Genomic DNA, 22,051 nt, shown 5'->3' with positions numbered 1-22,051 from the left:
AGTTTTTAAACCTTTCCCAATCCCCTGGCTTACCATTCAAGTTTGTCACGTTTTTTTCTTCCAATTTGGTACTCTCCCTAACTCCTCTGGTTAAGCATGGTTCACTTATCCCCTTTCCAGAGTCCCTTTTCCTCACTGGGATATATCTTTGCTGTGAACCATGAACTAATTTCTTAAATGTCTGTCATTGTTCATAATGAATGCATTGGAAAATGGAATAAGACCATAAGCAGAAATTAGGCCATTTGGCCCAGCTAGTCTACTCTACCATTCAATCACAGCTGATAGGGTTTTCAACCACATTCTCCCGCTTTCTTCCCATAACCTTTGATTCCCTTGGCAATCAAGAACTTATCTATCTCTGTTTTAAATATACTCCATGACCTGGCCTCCAGAACCTTCTGTGGCAATGAATTCCACAGATTTACCGCACTCTGGCTGAAGAAGTTTCTTCTAATCTGAATTCTAAAGGGTCTTCCCTTTACTCTAAGGCTGTGCCCTGTGGTCCTCTCTCTCCTGCCAACGGAAACACCTTTCCAATGTTCATTCTGTTATGCAGCCAGCAGTGCAAGTCCCTGGCTGCAAACCTCTGCCCACAGAGGTGACAAGGGACGTCCAGAGAGATTGAGGGCCTCATGTTAAATTGTGGTGGACTCCAACAGCCTCTCACGCCAGCAGGCTGGAGTTAAAAGCTGTTTGACTGCCTTCAACCACAAAGGCAGAGCGGTATTACTGCACAGACCTCGAGCCTCCCTCTCACTTGGAAAGAGGGCTTACCTGTGACTTGCTTCCCACTCAGTGCCTCACTTTGCAGAGAGTTCTGAACAGCTCTGATGGTGTACTCAGTTCCAGGCTGCAGACCTGAGATCACTGTTTCAATGGTTGAGATGGGTCTGAGATGGGAGGAGGGTTGAAGTGCAACACTTATTTCTTTTTGGTTGTAATGTATAATGTATTCAGCCAGTTTGGCACATTCACAAAGTTGACTAGGAAAATAATGGAACAATAGGGCTGCAGAAGGATCGCTTTTGCAGGTGGCAGCTGTCTATGACTACTCTCTGGTATGTGCAACAAAATGGCTCAGTGGTTAGCACTTTTGCCTCACAGCGCTAGGGACTAGGATTCAATTCCAGAGTCAGGTGACTGTGTGGAGTTTACACATTCTCCCCATGTTGTGTGGGTTTCCTCTGGGTGCTCTGCTTTCCTCCCACAGTCCAAAGATGTGCAGGTCAGGTGAATTGGCCATGCTAAGTTGCCCATTGTATTCAGGGATGTGTGGGTTAGGTGCATTAGTCAGGGGTAAATATAGCATAACAGAGGTAAGGGAATGGGTTACTCTTCGGAGGGGTTGGTGTGGATTTGTTGGGCAAATCAGCCTGTTTCCACACTGTAGGGATTCTAAGAGTCTATGATTTTATAGTCCAGACAGAATGCACAGCATCTTCCTGATATGCTGTGTTCTTTACAATTGGAGCAGACAATGAGGTGATATGATAGATGCTGAGAATCCGGGGAATAGGAGCCATCATTTGGGCAAGAGGATAAGAACATTGAGCTGGAGGAAACTCCCCTTGTTGATGAAAGAGCTCAGCTTTGGGTGTTACAAGAGAGACAGGCCCTAATTAATTCCAGTAGATGTTACTGGGTACAGAAGAGCATCCTGGATTGCCAAGGTCAAGGTGCCAGCATTGTGGGTACAAACTGCTGCCTGCATTTGATTCTTCCATGGTCCTTTTTAGTGGCTGACAGCAAAAGATCATGTTTGAATTTTGTCTGAAATTTGCCTGTGTGTAATGTTCCCTCCTGGGCAATGTAAAGATACAGATGACTACTGGGCATTGGAGAAAGAGTAGAATGGACTCAAAGAGAGTCTTTAGATGGGGTGTATCTAAGGACAGGTACAGAGTGTGTCCTAGTTCTTAAACAGTGACGAGGATGAGAGAATGGAGTTGCATGTGCAAGTGAGTGCCAACCGTACTGGCTTTGTTGAGTAGACAGGGTGGCTTTGTGGCTGCTGCACTAAGATATTTCCAGTAAAGGACAAGGCCATATTGCTAATGCCTATCCAGATACAACTCAAAAATGGTGCAGTCTTTCTGCAGATATTCACTCACTGGCAAGTTGTTCTGAGAGCAGCATGTAGTAAGAAGAGAATGGATTTAGATATGAGAAATACCATAGGATAAAGAAACGCAGTTAATGGGATACATTTGGTAAGATACAGTGAGAATATGGTAAGACCTTGCAGTGAGAATCCCTCAACCTGAACTAAGCCAAAACAATGTAAATTTCAGTTATCTGGTTCTAAAAAAATTGATCTGTAGAAGAATTTAAATGTAGTTTTGAGTTAACTTGTGCAGAATTTGATAGAGTGTTAGCTGCAGCAGTTGTTATCCTGAAAGAAGGACCATTGAGTCTCATCTGATTGGGAATTATTAACACCAGCAACTGTCCAAATTCAAATTTGAGCATTCCTCATAACTGAAAATGTGTTGCTGGAAAAGCGCAGCAGGTCAGGCAGCATCCAAGGAACAGGAGAATCGACGTTTCGGGCATAAGCCCTTCTTCAGGAATGAGGAAAGTGTGTCCAGCATTTATTCCCTGGCCAATAAGCTATTGGATCGTCCTGGTGAATACCGGAAAAGTGAGAGCAGAGAAAAACCTTTCTATTTTCTCATTCAGTCATTTAATTTAGGCATCCCTTATGGGTGTCAACTCCTCCCTGATTGATATGCTTTTATTCACTCATCCCAGATGGTTCACTGGTCCCCCAGGCATGAATAGAAAAATCTAGTGTATTCAACCATTGTCATGCACATTCTATGAGATGGTTTTAATATTGTTAGTGTGTCTAATGGAGATCTGTATATAAAGGGAGGACAGGTTGCAGGCAGATCAATAAAACCCTCACCCTGGTTTTCAGATTTACGCTTCCCTTCAGTGAGTTGAGTTTGTCCTAATATTAAATCTATATTCAAAATATCTATACAATTATGTGAACTTTCTTGAATTCCCTTTGTTTTCCACTATTCTATCTTCCATGATGGTGATTGAAACAATAAAGATACAGGTAGAGTGGGGACTTGTATCCTATTTTCACAGACTTACCCTTCCATTTATACTTCTTTAAGGCGTACCAGCTGGCAAATGAATTCATATTGAGACTGTTCATTCTAAATGTTAAGAATTTTGTAGCTGGTCCCAATACCCTTTCTGTCGTCCTGTTAATTAAGCCTAATGATCTGTTTGACTTGAACTGAAATGATTTTACTCGTTTATGTCACTTTGAAACTTCATTTGATTAAACTCTGTTTCTCTTTTCCAATTCTAACCTTAAAGCAATGTGCGTTCTTCATTCACTGGAACAATTCTTGCTTACAACTCTCATGTAAAACGGTTGTTGTCAGCGTATAAGGTTAGAGTCAGGCATATGTAGTGTATGCCTTCATGCTCAACTGTTTCAATTTCCTGCCAGGCTTCATGCGCCCACTTTCCCTGTTCCTCAAGGAACAGTTTTCAAAGAACAAGTCTCCATGTTGCTTTGGGGCAGACCTTCTCATAACTAGTATCATGATATCAACGGTCTTGAGCAACACTGGAAGACAAAACAAAGTGACAGGGGAATCTGAGGGGCAGATATGACTGAAATTGACTAGCATGAAATAAGAGGAAGAGGAAAAGGAAAAGGAAGGTTTGGGCAATACTGTTGGGAGTAAATTGAACCAATTTGAATCATTCTATATTAAATCAAAAAGAAGAACTCTAGAGAGGGAAAGCATGACCATGATTCAAGGGTAAAGTGTGTCAACATGAACTGAGAACAGACAAATGTTACATCAGCAAGAAGAAAGGAGGCAAAGAATACAATGAAGAATATACTTAAAAGGGAGAGGAATAGAATTCCTACCATAAGTTGTGAAAAAAACAGGCAATCAACAAGAATAGGCCACTTGACTCTTTGAGTTTGTTCAACCTTTTGATAAGATCATCCCTGATCTGATTTTAAGCTCAACTGTGCATTCCTGCACAACTCTGATAATCAAGAATCTATCTACCTCTCTCTTAAAAATAGTTAAAGACTCTACATGCACTGACTTTTGAGGAAGGGAATTCACCAAAACCCTCAGAGAGAAAAACAAAATCCTCATCTCTTTCAAAAAGTCAGACTTTTACAGTTAATCATGAAGCCTAGTTCTAGATTCTAAGAGAAAATATGTTTTCCACTTATTAAGTAATGGATTGTGGAGGAATTGTAAAATAGAAAGGTGGAAGTGGAGAAGTGTGTCTGCTTCTGTACATTTAGGGATCCATAGACAAGTATTGAGTGTAACGGTTGAAAAGTGTGACACTGGAAAAGCGTCAGGCAGCATCCGAGGAGCAGGAGAATTGATGTTTCGGGCACAAGCTCTTCATCAGGAATGTGTTAGGAGCACATATTAAAACATCTACACTCTCACCTTGCAGTTTTCCACCCACTGTGGAAAATCAAGGTTGACAATGCACGGTGAGATGATATATAAACCCCATGTGCCCATGGGAATGCTTTCTCCTAAAAAAAATCCAATAAATTATATGGAAAAAAATTACAATTTAATATTGCTTTATTATAACATTATTCACAAGTTAAGTACATAAAAAGTTTCACAATATCTTTCAATTCCTTCACAAGAAATAAGGGCCAATTCCTCTCTCTTCTTTTAGTGCATGCTGAATTGTTAATTTGGCTGTGCTCTCTTTACTCATTGATGTTCCCAACAATTTTAGTTTTTGTTTGAGGTTTCCAGCTTTGCAGTTTTTGTTTGCTTTATGTTTATTCAGATAATGACAGGATATCACACTTAGCTTGTTTGTATCATGAAAGGCTGTGTTTTGAAATAAAATATCTTTGAGAAATGGCATCATTTGATTTGATTAACATGCAATGAGTAATATTGTTTGTGCTCAAGAATACTAAACAAGTGTTAGTCAGTGTTGAAACCGGAAGAAAAAGCTGTGCTGTGAAGACATGATGCCCTATAATAATTAAGATGCATCTCTCATAAATCATTTACGCCTGCATAGATAAGGTTCTACTCTCATGCATTGCACTGAATTGAAATTTAGATATCAAACATCTTGGCAAAAATAGAAAAATAAAACATAAGGACATAACAAACCGAAGCAGAAGTGGTACATATGGCCTGTCAATCCTGCTCTGCCATTCAGTATAGTCATGTCTAAAATTCTGCCCCAATTACATCTCCTGAACTATTCTCCACATCCTTTCAATTCTTGAGGGTTTAAAGTCTATGTTAGCTTTCAATTTACTTAAACCTGGAATATCCATTGCCCTCTGGGGTAGAACATTCTCAAACTGAGATCCTCCGAATGAAGAAATAGCTTCTCATTTCAGTCCTTTACCCTAAAATTCTGTCTTATGTTCTACTTTGCCCAAAAAGTAGCAACAGCCTCTCAGTGTTTTCATGCCAAACCTTTTGAATCTTGTACACTTCAATGGGACCACCTTCTACTCTTCTAAACTCAGAGAATACAGACCCACTTTACTTAAACTTATACTTCCCACATTATACCCTCACAACTTGTTGCTTATTTCTTTAACTATTTTTTCTCTCTTTGAAGCCCATTTGTCTTTTTCACAGCTTACATTCCTACCTAGCTTTGTATCATTATCACTCCTGGACTCTGAACCAAGTAACTAATTTAGTTCCAAAATCTTGAGATCCAAGTTTGCAACCAGTTACAAAGTTGAAAATGCCTCATTTTTCCCCACCAACAAATCCTCTATCCATGCTAATGATCACTCCAAACCCTTATAGAGTCATAGAGTCATACAGCATGGAAACAGACCCTTCAGTCCAACCAGTCCATGCTGAACATAATTCCAAACTAAACTAGTCCCACCTGCCAGCTCCTGGCCCATATCCCTGTAAACCTTTCCTGTTAATGTACTAATCCAACTGTCGTTTAAACATTGTAATTGTACCCACATCCACCACTTCTTCAGGAAGTTCATTCCACATGCAAACCACCCTGTAAAAACCATTTGCCCTTCATGTCTTTTTTGAATGTCTCTCCTCTTATCTTGAGTATTACTCTTTCATGTACCACCCTTAATTAATGTTTTTTTAGAAACCCATGTATATTACATCTATCAACTCTCTTTTAACAACCTTATTGGTTTCACTTCCCAAAGTTGTTAATAAATTTGTCAAGCATAATTTCCCTTTACTAAACCCATGTTAATGTTATCTTACTATACTATGATTTTCTAAGTCATTGTTAAGGCTGCCTTGATCATAGACTTCAGTTCTTTACCTGACAACTGATGTCAGACTAATTAGCCTGTAGCTCTCTCATTTCCTGACTCAAAGACTGTCTGTTTCATTTAGTGAATTTCGTGACAACATAAACATGCAAGTTATACCATCGTATGCTTTCCAGGGATTAAGCACTGGAACATTAAATATGTAAGTACCTATCTACTCACAAATATACAAGCACCTATATGCAATTCGACATATTGATGAGGACTTCCAAAAGCATTCAAAAGTTAAACTACATTTGGCAAGGTATTACTATCAGAAGGTAATGCTGAATAACTCAGACTTCAACAAGATTAACAATGTCTTTTACCATTATTTTTTGGAAGATATCCAAAGTGATATAATGAAGGTTTGCAAATTAATCTTTGTTACTGGATTTAGCAATAGAGTCAATGCTATTTGAGGTGCATTCGGAAATGAAAATTAAATTAGAAATACATTTCTCTGCAATAAGCCTGGTTAGAAAATGTCAGTGATCGTGACTGGGAGACCAGGGTTTAACTGAGATTCATGCTTTCTTCCCCTCATTATGCAAATTTTGGTGATGTTTACTAGACCACTAAATAATTCAGGATGACTTCTTTGAAGCATCAGAGCATTCTGTTTCACACCCTACACATCAAAGTAATCCTGTATTTTCCAAGGAGGAAATACAGTTTTAAAAATAGTGTCTCATCAAGCAAAATGGGCAAATGGTTTTCCTCTTGTTTGCCACCAGTTTTTATGTTCTGACCTCAGAAGCAAATTAGTTCCACATCAACTGTGCTGAGTTTCAGTGGAATCAGTATAATAATATTAATGTCACTGCTCCATCAGTGTGATTCAGAAATTGGAGGGCTTGATTTCAAATATGAAACATTTGCATGTTTCTTTTTCCTTATTCACTTTTGAATATATTGTCATGAACCCTGATAGTGACCAGCATGGCCAAGCAATGGACCATCATTTCTTTCAGAAAATAGGAATTGGTTGTTACTTTTTTGAAAAACTGATTTTCTGTTTGCAATGAAATGTTATTTAATATAGTGTTCTTCTGAATTGAATTAGCTTTAATGAGTATATTGAAAAGTTTACAAGTCACCACTTATCGCGCCATTTTAGGTACCAAGGTGCAGAATCTTGAGTACAAATTCTTAGGAAAAACAAGCAGAAAAACAAAAAAATAAAAAAAGTCCATCATTTCAGACCTTCAAAAGTACAAATTTCAGTAATAACTTTGGAAAAAAAAATGTTCAGAATAACAGTCCTTCCACAAAAACATATTAATAAAGGTACAATTAAAAAAGTGTGCTGTTTTAGGCTTACATTTTACATGTGTACATTAAATACCAGAGCATTTAGAAGCAGGTGAAAAACCCTATCAAACCTTCTATCTGATTTTCCTTTTGTTTTAATCACAGAAATTTGATTAACAATGGCCTCATAGAAGTACAAAGCCATGCATTTAACGGAACAGATTTAGATCATCTGTAAGTTGCTCTTTTGATTCTATCCAAAAGAACTTATTGCAGCTTTAGAATTTGCATTTTTGAAGAACTACTTCGTAATCATGTGTCCAAAATAAAGCTGTTCAGGAAACATGAATGATTTTTGTCTTTCTCCCAGCAACCTTACAGGTAACCAGAACCTACAAAAATTGCACGAAGATGTTTTCATGGGAGCAACTGGTCCAACAGTTCTGTAAGTGAGATGCCATTGCAGTATATGTAAGCATACAGCCGACCATTGAGGGAACATTGGCGCAACTAACTGGCCTCGTCCAACAATATTTTCGAGGAGAAAAATCTAAAGGGGAGTGTGACTACTTTTGATTCAGTAGAGGAAGCTCTTCCTTGACAGATTGATTGGATTGAAAATTAGCCTGATGATCTTTGAATATTTGCTCAATAATTCCATGATTTAACTGGCTCCTCCCTCTCAGAAAAGGAATGGTGTTCTCTTTCTTATATTTCGAAGCCAAGCTCAGTTCCATGCAACGTGAATTGATTCAATCCTGGAGCAAGCTTCTAAATATGTGTTCTGAGCAACTTTACAGATATTTTCTCATCAACTTATTTGGAGATGTTATTTCACATCTCCTAAGCAGCGAGGACTTTAATTTCACCTTCTGGTCCAGATTTAGGGATGCTCCACCAATCCACAAAGGCCCTAACATTCTTTGAGATGTTTCATGGAATTCATGGGACAAGAAAGAGACTTTGTGGAGTGCCTCCAAGATGGATTCTTAGAGCAGCGGATGCTGGAGCCTACCAGGGAGAAGGCAATTCCGGATCTGGTATTGTGCAACGAACCAGAATTGATCAGGGACCTCGAAGTGAAAGAGCCATTGGGATGTAGTGACCATAATACAATAAGCTTCAATCTGCAATTTGAGAGGGAGAGGGTACAATCGGAAGTGACAATATTTCTGTTGAATAAAGGGAACTATGGAGCTATGAGGGAGGAGCTGGCCAAAGTTCAATGGTGCAATACCTTAGCAGGGATGACAGTGGAGGAACAATGGCGGATATTTCTGTGTATAATGCAGAAGATGCAGGATCAGTTCATTCCAAATAGGAAGAAAGATCCTAGGAGGAGGCATGGATGGCCGTGGCTGATGAGGGAAGTTAAGGAACACATAAAAGTTAAAAGAGAAAAAGTATAACATAGCAAAGATAAGTGGGAAAACGGAGGACTTGGAAGCTTTTAAAAAATAACAGAGGATTACTAAGAAGGAAATACGCAAAGAAAAAATGAGGTACGAAGGAAAAGTGGCCAAAAATATAAAGGAGGATAGTAAAAGCTTTTTTAGGTGTGTGAAAAGCAAAAAAATGGTTAAGACTAAAATTGGGCCCTTGAAGACAGAAACAGGGGAATATATTACAGGGAACAAAGAAATGGCAGAAGAATTGAATTGGTACTTCAGATCTGTGTTCACTGGGGAAGACACAACCAATCTCCCTGAGGTAACAGTGGCTGAAGGACCTGAACTTAAGGGAATTTATATTTGTCAGGAATTGGTATTGGAGAGGCTGTTAGTTCTGAAGGTTAATAAGTCCCCGGGGCCTGAGAAATCGTGGATGCGTTGGTGATTATTTTCCAGAGTTCGATAGATTCGGGATCAGTTCCTGCGGATTGGAGGGTGGCTAATGTTGTACCACTTTTTAAGAAAGGTGGGAGAGAGAAAGCAGGAAATTATAGACCAGTTAGTCTGACCTCAGTGGTGGGAAAGATGCTGGAGTCTATTATAAAGGATGAAATTACAACACATCTGGATAGTAGGAACAGGATATGTCAGAGTCAGCATGGATCTATGAAGGGGAAATCATGCTTGACTAATCTTCTGGAATTGTTTGAGGATGTAACTCTGAAGATGGACGAGGGAGATCCAGTAGATGTAGTGTACCTGGACTTTCAGAAAGCTTTTGATAAAGTCCCACATAGGAGGTTAGTGAGCAAAATTAGAGTGCATGGTATTGGGGGCAAGGTACTAACTTGGATTGAAAGTTGGTTGGCTGATAGGAAACAAAGAGTAGTGATAAATGGCTCCATTTCAGAATGGCAGGCAGTGACCAGTGGGGTACCGCAGGGATCAGTGCTGGGACCGCAGCTTTTTACAATATATGTTAATGATATAGAAGATGGTATTAGTAATAACATTAACAAATTTGCTGATGATTCTAAACTGGGTGGCAGGGTGAAATGTGAGGAGGATGTTAGGAGATTACAGGGTGACCTGGACAGGTTAGGTGAGTGGTCAGATGCATGGCAAATGCAGTTTAATGTGGATAAATGTATGGTTATTCACTTTGGTGGCAAGAACAGGAAGGCAGATTACTACCTAAATGGAATCAATTTAGGTAAAGTGGCGGTACAAAGAGATCTGGGTATTCTTGTACACCAGTCAATGAAGGTAAGCATGCAGGTACAGCAGGTAGTGAAGAAGGCTAATAGCATGCTGGCCTTCATAACAAGAGGGATTGAGTATAGAAGCAAAGAGGTTCTTCTGCAGCTGTACAGGGCCCTGGTGAGACCACACCCTGGAGTACTGTGTGCAGTTCTGGTCTCCAAATTTGAGGAAAGACATTCTGGCTATTGACTGGAGTGACTGGGCTTGTATACCCTTCAGTTTAGAAGATTGAGAGGGGATCTGATTGAGACATATAAGATTATTAAAGGATTGGACACTCTGGAGGCAGGAAACATGTTTCCGCTGATGGGTGAGTGCCGAACCAGAGGACAGCTTAAAAATACAGGGTAGATTATTTAGGACAGAGATGAGGAGAAACTTCTTCACCCAGAGAGTGGTGGCTGTGTGGAATGCTCTGCCCCAGAGGGCAGTGGAGGCACAGTCTCTGGATTCATTTAAGAAAGAGTTGGATAGAGCTCTCAAGGATAGTGGAATCAAGGGTTATGGAGATAAGGCAGGAACAGGATACTGATTAAGGATGATCAGCCATGATCATATTGAATGGTGGTGCAGGCTTGAAGGGCAGAATGGCCTACTCCTGCACCTTTTGTCTATTGTCCATTATCAATCAACCACAGTGAGCATTGAACTTAGGTCCCCAGAATGTCATCTAGGTCTCTGAATTGTTAAACTAGTGATAATACCTCTTGGCTGTCAATTTTATAATCACGGATTTAAATCTCTAGGACCTGCCTAATATCTTCTGTTTATACTAGGAGAAAGTGAGGACTGCAGATGCTGGGATCAGAGTCAAAAAGTGTGGTGCTGGAAAAGCACAGCTGGTTAGGCAGCATCTGAGGAGCAGGGGAATTGATGTTTCAAGCATAAGCTCTTCATCCGGCTAGTATAAAGAGCTTATGCTTGAAATGTCGACTCTCCTGCTCCTCGGAAACTGCCTGACTGGCTGTGCTTTTCCAGCACTACACTTTTTGACCAACATGTCTTTATACCTAAAGCTTTATTTTTGGAAGATAATGCTTTTTTTGTTTAAGTAGCTTCTCTAATTCCTTCTTTCTGAATGGATCCTTGGGTGTAGCAAATTATTTCCAGAAATAAAGAGCAAAAAATATTCTTGAAAGTGCCATTACCTATTAATGTTCAACCAGCCAGAAATTAGAACATTTTCTCTGAAAAAATAACTTATCCTTTTGGGCAGAGCTGAATGTCAGAAAGGTTGATACTATGGCAGAGGAAGTCATCGATGGGCTGCGAAACTCCCAAAACTTTCCTCCTTCTATGATGTCTTAGCACATCCAGAAAGATGGCGAATTGAATGCCCATCAAGAACGTAGCTGGGTGACTTACGCAGTCAAGTACAAGTCTATTCCTGCACCTAAGGATGGAGACTGTTAGTGGAGGGTGTGGGGTGGCAATGGTGGAGGAGGAAGAGCACTCCTTTTTGGGTGTTCCATGAGACAGAGGACCCTCACTGACTGCAATGACTGCCTGAATGGCAATAACATCACCAGAACTGAATGGATCATCTGCCCTTTCCATTCCCCACAATCACTAAAAGCTACCCGCTTGCGCCTTTCCTGACCCATTTACCTCTCACTATTTTCTCCCTCTTTATGGAAATTTCCTCAAGTCTACTCAGCTGAAACAGAATTGTCTGATGGTTAATCCACACACCCTGTATTTGTGACATTGCTCAGTTGTGCACCAGTTAATTAATGATTGTTTCCTTTTTAAATTACCAGTATGACTTTTCATCAATTCTGACTGTATAGTCTGTTCTAATGTGTTAACTAATTGTAATTTAGTGCCTTGTTTCAGTATTGGTAGTTATGTGCTGTGCTTTGTGACACTTTGGATATATTGATGAGCAAAACTATATTAACATTGTTAGCACATGCGTGTTGATTTTGATTTGACTTCTTAAATCAAATGAAGACAGGTGTCCCAAGCCCTGCTATTCGCTACCCACCATTTGAGATTTCCAACTCAAAGCTTCAGGCTTATCACCCACCCTTGTAGCCCTTTAGAGTTTCCATGCCAACTCAATGCCAACTAATGTTGTCCATCCACCTCCAATGGTTCCTCATAACGTCTATACTAACGTATCATCCTGCTATTCCTATTCACTCAATATGCAGTGTACAGAACCAATGAACCATACAGTGACCATGGATTATATGAAACTGCTATTAAACTGAAAAAATATTCATAAATTTTGGGAAAACAAATGGTGTTCCTACAACCCTATAAAAGTATTCATTAAACAGACTGTTAAAATGTCAATAACAGGGGATTTAAGCAGTTGATTTCTCTTGGTCTCGTGCAAGTAACAATTGAGACGTTGATAAGAGTTAAAGAAAAAACTTCTTATAAGTTCATAAAAGTGTCAATCAAGCTAAGTGAACACTTCTCCACACTTGTGCTTTTTTTAAAAGTTCACTCACAGGATGCAAGCATCTCTGGTTAAGCTAGCATTTATTGCCTAACCCTAATTTCCCAGAGGGCAGTTGAAAGTCAACCACTTTGCTGTTGATCTTTAGTCACGTGTAGGCCAGACCAGGCAAGGATGACAGATTTCCTTCCTTGAGGTGTTGTTATGTGGGGACTGAGGACTAGAAGGTTAGATATGTAAACAAACAGTTGGGCTGAAGTCTAAGAAAAGAAAGACTGGTTGAGTTGTTTTTTTAATCAGCCCTTTCTGACATTCGGCTGTGCCTGTGGCTGCTACCTATCTGCTGCCAGGGATGACAGGCCTGCCTATTGTGCCCTACTTCCCTGGAGCGAAAACAGCCTGTAAGATGTACTTCATACTGAGGTTGTTCTGCAAAATCAGCAAATTTCCCAACTCAAACTACCTGCCTCAATGGCAAAAATCAGCTCCAGGAGGTTATGTACTCTGATTTTAAAGGCACAACTGCCCTGTCTCTGCCCAAAAATGGGCATGAGGGGAAGAGTTATATTTGGAAATTTGTTCCCAAGACAAACAGGGGAGATAAAGGGGACAAAAATCTGACATAATTATAAGTAATATCATCACAACATCATGCTGTCATTTATATTTAATTAATAAGTTTTTTCTCTATATGTTTGCTGTAGTTTTGGCTGGTTTGCTTGATTTTCTACATGCTGACACAAGCATACCCTCGAATTTTCTTTCAAGATCTGCAGACCCCCTTGGTCCATGGCCAGCAGTGACTTTTGGATGTCGATGCTATATTAACCGTACTGACACCGATCACTGCGTGGAGTACCTTGGAGTGTGTAGCTGTGCAGTTTAGACTGACACTATGTGAACCCAGCTCCACATGTATTTGATATTATTATCCATTCTCAGCATCCCAATTACCACCATGCCCCTCACCTCATTAATGTGTGGGGAGGAGAACTGGATCTCAGTGACTCCCAGGTTTCGGGAGTGTAAATGCACTTATCCAAAATATCCCAAACTGGAGGAAAAACCTTTATGGTACAAGATAAAGGACCCCCGAAGGTAGCTTTTGGGACAGATTTGGGAATGGACTGAACACTGTGTGGAAACTTTGTCAATAACCCCATGAAGCTGTAGAGATGTGAGAAAGAAAATGGTTGGTTCAGGTTGTAAGATTGCTTACTGAGCTGGAAGGTTTGTTCTCAGACGTTTCATCACCATGCTAGGTAACATCATCAGTGAGCTTCTGTTGAAGCACTGGTGTTCTGTTCCAGTTTCAATTTATGTGTCTTGGTCTGTTGTGGTGGTTGATCTCTAGAAAGTGTGTCAGATGAGCTTGAAGTATGGCTTGAACAATCTTATGCCCATGACAGATTCTATCCTCAGAACTTATAACCCATCATGTTGAACCACGATAACCAGAATTAGAGTTTGCGTGTTCAGTAATGCTTGAGAGAGAGAGAGAGAGAAAGGCGGGGCTATAAGTGCTTGCTCAGCATGGCCATCTCTCAGCCTTGAAAAATATAATTATCTAAAATTAAAATCACCGTAGTACTGCTCTCTCATTTGAGAGAGACAACCAGCTTCAGTTCTGAAGAATGGTTAGTGAACCCAAAATGTTAACTCTGCTTCCTCTCCACAGATGCCACCAGACCTGCTGAGTCTTTCCAGCCATTTCAGTTTTTGGTCCTGATTTCCAGCATCCACAATTCTTCATTTTTTTCTCGTCGTTTGGTGGCACTTTAACCTGAGGGCCAATACACCTCAGACAAAGGCAGAGGTTGAAAAAGAGAATCTTTCACGGTAATCTCTGCCAGTGGAGGAATTGATTCGATACGGTTGGCATCACAAACTAGCCAACTGAGTTAAACCAACCTAGCTACTGCTTAAACTGAACGGCAAAGACTGAAAATAAATTCTTAAAGGAAATTCATACAAGAAAGATTTGTCGTTCAAACCAATTACATGTCGTACATTCATTCAGTTCAGACAGGATGGCCTTGAGGGCAGCTGCACCAGACTGTCTCTTCTACATCAACATGCAACAGCGAAAAATTACTTGCCAGGACAAGATTGCTAATAATAGAAGGGCCCAGATATAAACTGAAGAATGTCCCAGGAACTATAAATTCCTATTCCCATTTTAAGTTTTAGTTATTTCAAGGACAATTAGGATGGGCAAGAAAAGATTTCAACCAGTGACATTTAGCCAGTATTGTCAACATCAATGAACAAATACATTTTAAAAGCCCAAGCACTGTCATACAAAAGGAGAGAAGAATGAAGCAAGAGACTTCCCCAAGCCCTAAGCTAGTACTATCGAGTTCCTGTTATGTTTTGCTGTCCTGCTCAGTCACTTAGTGCAGCTTGATCCACATATAAGATGCAGATTTAACTGACATGTGTCCATTTGTGGGCGGCACGGTGGCACAGTGGTTAGCACTGCTGCCTCACAGCGCCAGAGACCCGGGTTCAATTCCCGCCTCAGGCGACTGACTGTGTGGAGTTTGCACGTTCTCCCTGTGTCTGCGTGGGTTTCCTCCGGGTGCTCCGGTTTCCTCCCTCAGTCCAAAGATGTGCAGGTCAGGTGAATTGGCCATACTAAATTGCCCGTAGTGTTAGGTAAGGGGCAAATGTAGGGGTATGGGTGGGTTTCGCTTCAGCGGGTCGGTGTGGACTTGTTGGGCCGAAGGGCCTGTTTCCACACTGTAATGTAATGTAATGTAATGTAATTTACACACATGCGCACAAAAGATTGATGTGTAGCCACTACCGAAACAAAGTGGATCTAAGCTAGCCGAAGTCCGGTTAGCTCAATTGGTAGAGCATGAGACCCTTAATCTCAGGGTCGTGGCATCAAGCCCCACGTTGGGCGATACTCTTCTTGGGGCAGCACGGTGGCTCAGTGGTTAGCACTGCTGCATCACAGCACCAGGGACCCAGGTTCAATTCCCGCATTGGGTGACTGTCTCTGTGGAGTTTGCGTGGGTTTCCTCCTGGTACTCCCATTTCCTCCCACAATCCAAAGATGTGCTAGTCAGGTGAATTAGCCATGTAAAATTGCCCACATGTTTAGGTGTGTTAGTCAGGGGTAAATATAAGGTAGAGGAATGGATCTGGGTGGTTACTCTTCAGAGGGTTGATGTGGACTTGTTGGGCTGAAGGGCCTGTTTCCATAATGGAGGGACTCTAATCTAAATATCATTGCTTCCACGATGATGAGCTGCATTAAATCCTGTCCAGTATATTGAAATGAAAGTATAACTTGAAGCTGCTTATAGAATAAAATAATGTTCTGAGACACTTCACTGGACTATTATTGCTTATAGCCAGGAATTACATCTCAGTTATTGGGGATCAGTTTAGCTCAAATACCTGCATGGTGTGTTACAAAGCATTGTGATGCGAACAGCTTGAGTTCAAGTTCCATCATTGGCTGAGGTTATCATGAAGGACTTTCTTCCTCAAGGAGGAAGACAGGCAAAAATCAGTGGCCACGTGGTCAGTGAGGGAAAAAAGAAAAAAACATACACTGCTAACTGACACAGCAGTGAATCTGCACAGTTACTACTTTTGCTGTTAGAGTTCATGTATCTCTGGACATCAGGGTGTGTTTAGGAAAAATTAGCAAACATTGAAATTCACAGCTGACCTTGGAGGAACTGTGTGGGAGAGCTCACAGCACAGAAACAGATAAATGCATAGTTTTCTAAGTGTAACCTTGTTGTAAGTCGACACTAGTGAGTAGAGTGGGTTCTTTCTTGATTATATATTTTATTGAGATCTATCTCCTGATTAAATTTTAACAATATAAATCAGAAGTACTGAGTTAGTCTGGAATTGGGAGTGTGGTTCTAGAAAAGCACAGCAGGTCAGGCGACTGGCAAGGAGCAGGAGAATCGACTTTTCGGGCATAAGCCCGTCATCAGGAATATGTGTTTCCTGATGAAGGGCTTATGCCCGAAAGGTTGATTCTCCTGCTCCTTGGATGCAGCCTGACCTGCTGTGGTTTTCCAGTACCACACTCCCAACTCTGATCTGTAGCATCTGTAGTCCTCACTTTCTCTAATTTAGTCTGGAGCAATGTTTTTTTTAGAGCAATAAGACGGTGCTATTTTCTAGGTCTGTAGATTGTGAAGGTGCGAAGATGGCCTTTAGTAGAGTGACATGCTGTTCCTGTCAAATGTGGAAGTTTAGGGAGAGTTTACCTGTTACTGAGAATTATGTCAGCAGGAAGTGTCTTTGGTTGCGAATCCTAACACTTTGCATGGATCAGTTGGAGCGTCAGTTAGAGGCAATGAGGAATTTACAGAAGAAACAGGATGTGATGGATGGCAGCTAAAGGAAAGGAGAAAAGCTACGGCCCCATCACAAACAAGTATGCTGTTTTGAAACGCAGGGGTCATAGAGTCATAGAAATGTACAGCATGGAAACAGACCCTTCGGTCCAACCTGTCCATGCCGACCAGATATCCCAACCCATCTAGTCCCAGCTGACAGCACCTGGCCCATATGCCTCCAAACCCTTCCTATTCATATACCCATCCAAATGCTTCTTAAATGTTGCAATTGTACCATCCCCCACCACATCCTCTGGCAGCTCGTTCCATGCACCTACCACCCTCTGCAAGAAAAGGTTGCCCCTTAGGTCTCTTTTATATCTTTCCCCTCTCACCCTAAACCTATGCCCTCTAGTTCTGGACTCCCCGACCCCAGGGAAAAGACTTTGTCTATTTATCCTATCCATGCCCCTCATAATTTTGTAAACCTCTATAAGGTCATCCCTCAGCCTCCGACGCTCCAGGGAAAACAGACCCAGCCTCTCCCTGTAGCTCAAATTCTCCAATCCTGGCAACATCCTTGTAAATCTTTTCTGAACCCTTTCAAATTTCACGAATCTTTCTGATAGGAAGGAGACCAGAATTGCATGCAATACTCCAACAGTGGCCTAACCAATGTCCTGTACAGCCGCAACATGACCTCCTAACTCCTGTACTCAATACTCTGACCAATAAAGGAAAGCATACCAAACGCCTTCTTCACTATCCTATCTACCTCCGACTCCACTTTCAAGGAGCTATGAACCTGCACTCCAAGGTCTCTTTGTTCAGCAACACTCCCAAGGACCTTAGCATTCAGTGTGTAATTCCTGCTAAGATTTGCTTTCCCAAAATGCAGGACATTGCATTTATCTGAAGTAAACTCCAAATGCCACTTCTCAGTCCATTGGCCCATCTGGTCCAGATCTTGTTGTAGTCTGAGGTAACCCTCTTCGCTGTCCACTACACCTTCAATTTTGATGTCATTTGCAAACTTACTAACTGTATCTCTTATGCTCGCATCTAAATCATTTATGTAAATGACAAAAAGTAGAGGACCCAGCACCGATCCTTGTGGCACTCCACTGGTCACAGGCCTCCAGTCTGAAAAACAACCCTCCACCACCACCCTCTGTCTTCTACCTTTGAACCAGTTCTGTATCCAAATGGCTAGTTCTCCCTGTATTCCATGAGGTCTAACCTTGCTAATCAGTCTCCCATGGGGTACCTTGTCGAACACCTTACTGAAGTCCATATAGATCACATCTACTACTCTGCCCTCATCAATCTTCTTTGTTACTTCTTCAAAAAACTCAATCAAGTTTGTGAGACATGATTTCCCACGCACAAAGCCATGTTGACTGTCCCTAAGCAGTCCTTGCCTATCCAAATACATGTACATCCTGTCCCTCAGGAGTTTCTCCAACAACTTGCCCACCACTGAGGTCAGGCTCACCAGTCTGTAGTTCCCTGGCTTGTCTTTACCACCCTTCTTAAACAGTGGCACCACATTTGCCAACCTCCAGTCTTCCGGCACCTCACCTGTGACTATCAGTGATACAAACATCTCAGCAAGAGGCCCAGCAATCACTTCTCTAGCTTCCCACAGAGTTGTCAGGGACACCTGATCAGGTCCTGGGGATTTATCCACCTTTAACCATTTCAAGACATCCAGCAATTCCTCCTCTGTAATCTTGACATTTTGCAAGATGTCACCATCTATTTCCCTACTGTCTATATCTTCCATATCCTTTTCCACAGTAAATACTGATGCAAAATATTCATTTAGTATCGCCCCCATTTTCTGTGGCTCCAAACAAAGGCGGCCTTGCTGATCTTTGAGCTGCCCTATTCTCTCCCTAGTTACCCTTTTGTCCTTCATAGATTTTATGGAATCTCAGAAGAATGTAGCATGAACAGCCAAATTTCTGGTATCAAGACTGCCTCTAATGTAATGAGGGGTAAATCAGGTTCCAAGGAATCGATTGTGTGAAGGGACTCTCTGGTCAAAGGCACAGACAGATGTTTCTGTGGCCAGCAGCAAAAACTCAGAATGGTGTGTTGCCAGGATTAAGGATATCTCAGAGAGGGTGCAGAATGTTCTCAAAAGGGCGAGGGACAAGCAGGATGTCATTGTACACATTGGAAATAATGACATAGGAAGGGAAAAGGATGAAATTCTGAAGGGAGAACATAGAAAGTTAGGCAGGAATTCAAAAAGGAAAGCCTCAAGGTTAGCAATATCTGGATTACTCATGGTGCTACGGGCTAGTGAGGGTAGAAATAGGAGGATAGAACAGATGAATGCATGGCTGAGGAGCTGGTGTGGGGAGACGGGTTCACATTTTTGGATCATTGGAATTTCATCTGGGGTAGAAGTGACGTGTACAATAAAGACAGATTGCACCTAAATTAGAAGGGGACTAATGTATTGGCAGAGAGATTTGCTAGAGCTGCTTGGGAAGATTTAAACTGGTAAGTTGAGGAGGTGGGACCCAGTGAAATAGTGAGGAAAGAGATCAATGTGAGACTGGTACAGTTGAGAAAAGGAGCGAGTCAAACAGGGCAGGCAGGAACAAGGTAGGACTGATAAATTAAACTGCATTTACTTCAATGCAAGAGGCCTAACAGGGGAGGCAGATGAACTCAGGGCATGGGTAAGAACATGGGACTGGGACATCATAGCAATTACAGAAATGTGGCTCAGGGATGGATAGAACTGGCAGCTTAATGTTCCAGGAAACAAATGCTACAGGAAGGATAGAAAGGGAGGCAAGAGAGGAGGGGGAGTGGTGTTTTTGATCAGGGATAACATTACTGCTGTATTTCAGGAGGTTATTTGTTATTTGGGTGGAACTGAGAAATCAGAAAGGGATGATCACCTTATTTGGATTGTATAAGGGACCCCCTATTAGTCAGTGTGAAACTGAGAAACAAATTATTAAGGAAATTTCAGTTATTTGTAAGAATAATAGGGTGGTTATGATAGGGGATTTTAACTTTCTAAACATAGACTGGGACTGCCATAATGTTAAGGGGAGAGATGGAGAGGAATTTGTTAAGTGTGTCCAAGAAAACCTTCTGATTCAGTATGTGGATGTACCTACTAGAGAAAGTGCAAAACTTGATCTACTCTTGGGAAGTAAGGCAGGGCAAATGACTGAGATGTCAATAGGGGAGCACTTTGGGGCCAGCGACCATAATTCTATTAGTTTTAAAATAATGTTGGAAAAGGATAGACCGGATCTAAAAGTTGAAGTTCTAAATTGGAGAAAGGCTAATTTTGACGGTATTAGGCAAGAGCTTTCAAAAGCTAATTGGGGGCAGATGTTCACAGGTAAAGGGACAGTTGGAAAATGGGAAGCTTTCAGAAATGAGATAACAAGAGTCCACAGACAGTACATTCCTGTTCGGGTGAAAGGAAAGGCTGGTAGGTGGAGGAAATGCTGGATACCTAGAGAAATTGAGGTTTTGGTTAAGAAAAAGAAGCAAGCATATGTCAGGTATAGACAGGAGAGATCAAGTGAATCCTTAGAAGAGTGTAAAGGCAGTAAAAGTATTCTTAAGAGGGAAATCAGGAAGGCAAAAAGAGGACATGAGATAGCTTTGGCAAATAGAGTTAAGGAGAATCCAAAGAGATGTTATGAATACATTAAGGACAAAAGGGTAACCAGAGAGTAAATAGGGCCCCTCAAAGATCAGCAAGGCAGGAGCCACAGGAGAAGGGGGAGAACTAAACAAGTATTTTGCATCAATAGTTACTGTGGAGAAAGACATGGAAGAAACAGGATATTGGGAAATAGATGGTGACATTTTGAAAAATGTCTATTTTACAGAGGAGTAGGTGCTGGATGTCTTGAAATGCATAAAAATGGATAAATCCCCAGGAACTGATCAGGTGTACCCAAGAACTCTGTGGGAAGCTGGGGAAGTGATTGCTGGGCCCCTTGCTAAGATATCTGTTTCATCGATAGTCACAGGTGAAGTGCCAGAAGACTGGAGGTTGGCTAACGTGGTGCCACTATTTAAGAAAGGAAAAGCCAGGGAACTATAGACTGGTGAGCCTGACGTTGCTGGTAGGCAGTTGTTGGAGGAACTCCTGAGGGACAGGACTTACATGTATTTGTAAAGGCAAGGACTGAATAAGATTAGTCGGCATGGCTTTGTGTGTGGAAAATTATGTCTCACAAACTTGATTGAGATTTTTGAAGAAGTAAGAGACCTTGGAGTGCAGGTCCATAGTTCCTTGAAAGTAGTGTTACAGGTAGATGGGATATTGAAGAAGGCGTTTGGTATGCTTTCCTTTATTGGTCAGAGTATTAAGTACAGGAGTTGGGAGATCATGTTGTGGCTGTACAGGTCATTGGTTTCGGCCACTTTTGGAATATTGCGTGCAATTCTGGTCTCCTTCCTATCAGAAAGATGTTGTGAAACTTGAAAGGGTTCAGAAAAGGTTGACAAGTTTGTTGCCAGGATTGGAGGATTTGAGCTATGGGGAGAGGTTGAATAGGCTGGGGCTGTTTTCCCTGGAGCATTGGAGGCTGAGTAGTGACTTTATAGAGGTTTACAAAATCATGAGGGGCCTGGATAGACTAAATAGATAAGATCTTTTCCCTGGGGTGAGGGAGTCCAGAACTCGAGGGCATAGGTTTAGAGTGAGAGGGGAAAGATATAAAGGTTCTAAGGGGCAACTTTTTCACACAGAGGGTGATGTGTGTACGGAATGAGCTGCCAGAGGAAGTGGTGAAAGCTAATACAATTACAGCATTTAAAAGGCATCTGGATGGGTATATAAATCGGAAGAGTTTAGAGGGATATGAGCCACTGCTAGCAAATGCGATTAGATTAGATTGTTATCTGGTCGGTATGGACAAGTTGGACTGGAGCGTCTGTTTCCATGTGTACATCTCTATGACACTATGACTCATCCCTTGCCTGAGGTATAGTGGCCCTGACATTAAACCATCATCAGTCATATCTCTCTCTCTCTTACTCACTCACTCTCTCTCTCTCTCTCTCTCTCTCTCTCTCTCTCTCTCTCTCTCTCTCTCGATCTCTCGATCTCTAATAGTCT

At 41.3% G+C, this 22,051-nt stretch overlaps 1 protein-coding gene across 1 annotated transcript in view; it reads left to right on the top strand.

The window, feature by feature from the left end:
* The window catches only part of LOC122552860 (follicle-stimulating hormone receptor-like), a 239,891-nt gene that overhangs the window by 203,584 nt on the left and 14,256 nt on the right, over positions 1–22,051 (top strand). Inside the window, exons 6-8 of the mRNA XM_087990971.1 lie at positions 6,390–6,467; positions 7,724–7,792; positions 7,929–8,003. Of these exons, the coding sequence (XP_087847097.1) occupies positions 6,390–6,467; positions 7,724–7,792; positions 7,929–8,003 (222 nt within the window). The remainder of the gene's footprint in view (positions 1–6,389; positions 6,468–7,723; positions 7,793–7,928; positions 8,004–22,051) is intronic.

This window comes from Chiloscyllium plagiosum, unplaced genomic scaffold (assembly GCF_037043375.1).
Source record: "Chiloscyllium plagiosum isolate Xiang-an unplaced genomic scaffold, Cpla_swu_hap1 HiC_scaffold_10, whole genome shotgun sequence".
NCBI classification, from domain to species: domain Eukaryota; kingdom Metazoa; phylum Chordata; class Chondrichthyes; order Orectolobiformes; family Hemiscylliidae; genus Chiloscyllium; species Chiloscyllium plagiosum.
Note: the sequence above shows the minus strand (reverse complement) of the source record. Positions and strands in the feature narration are given on the sequence as shown.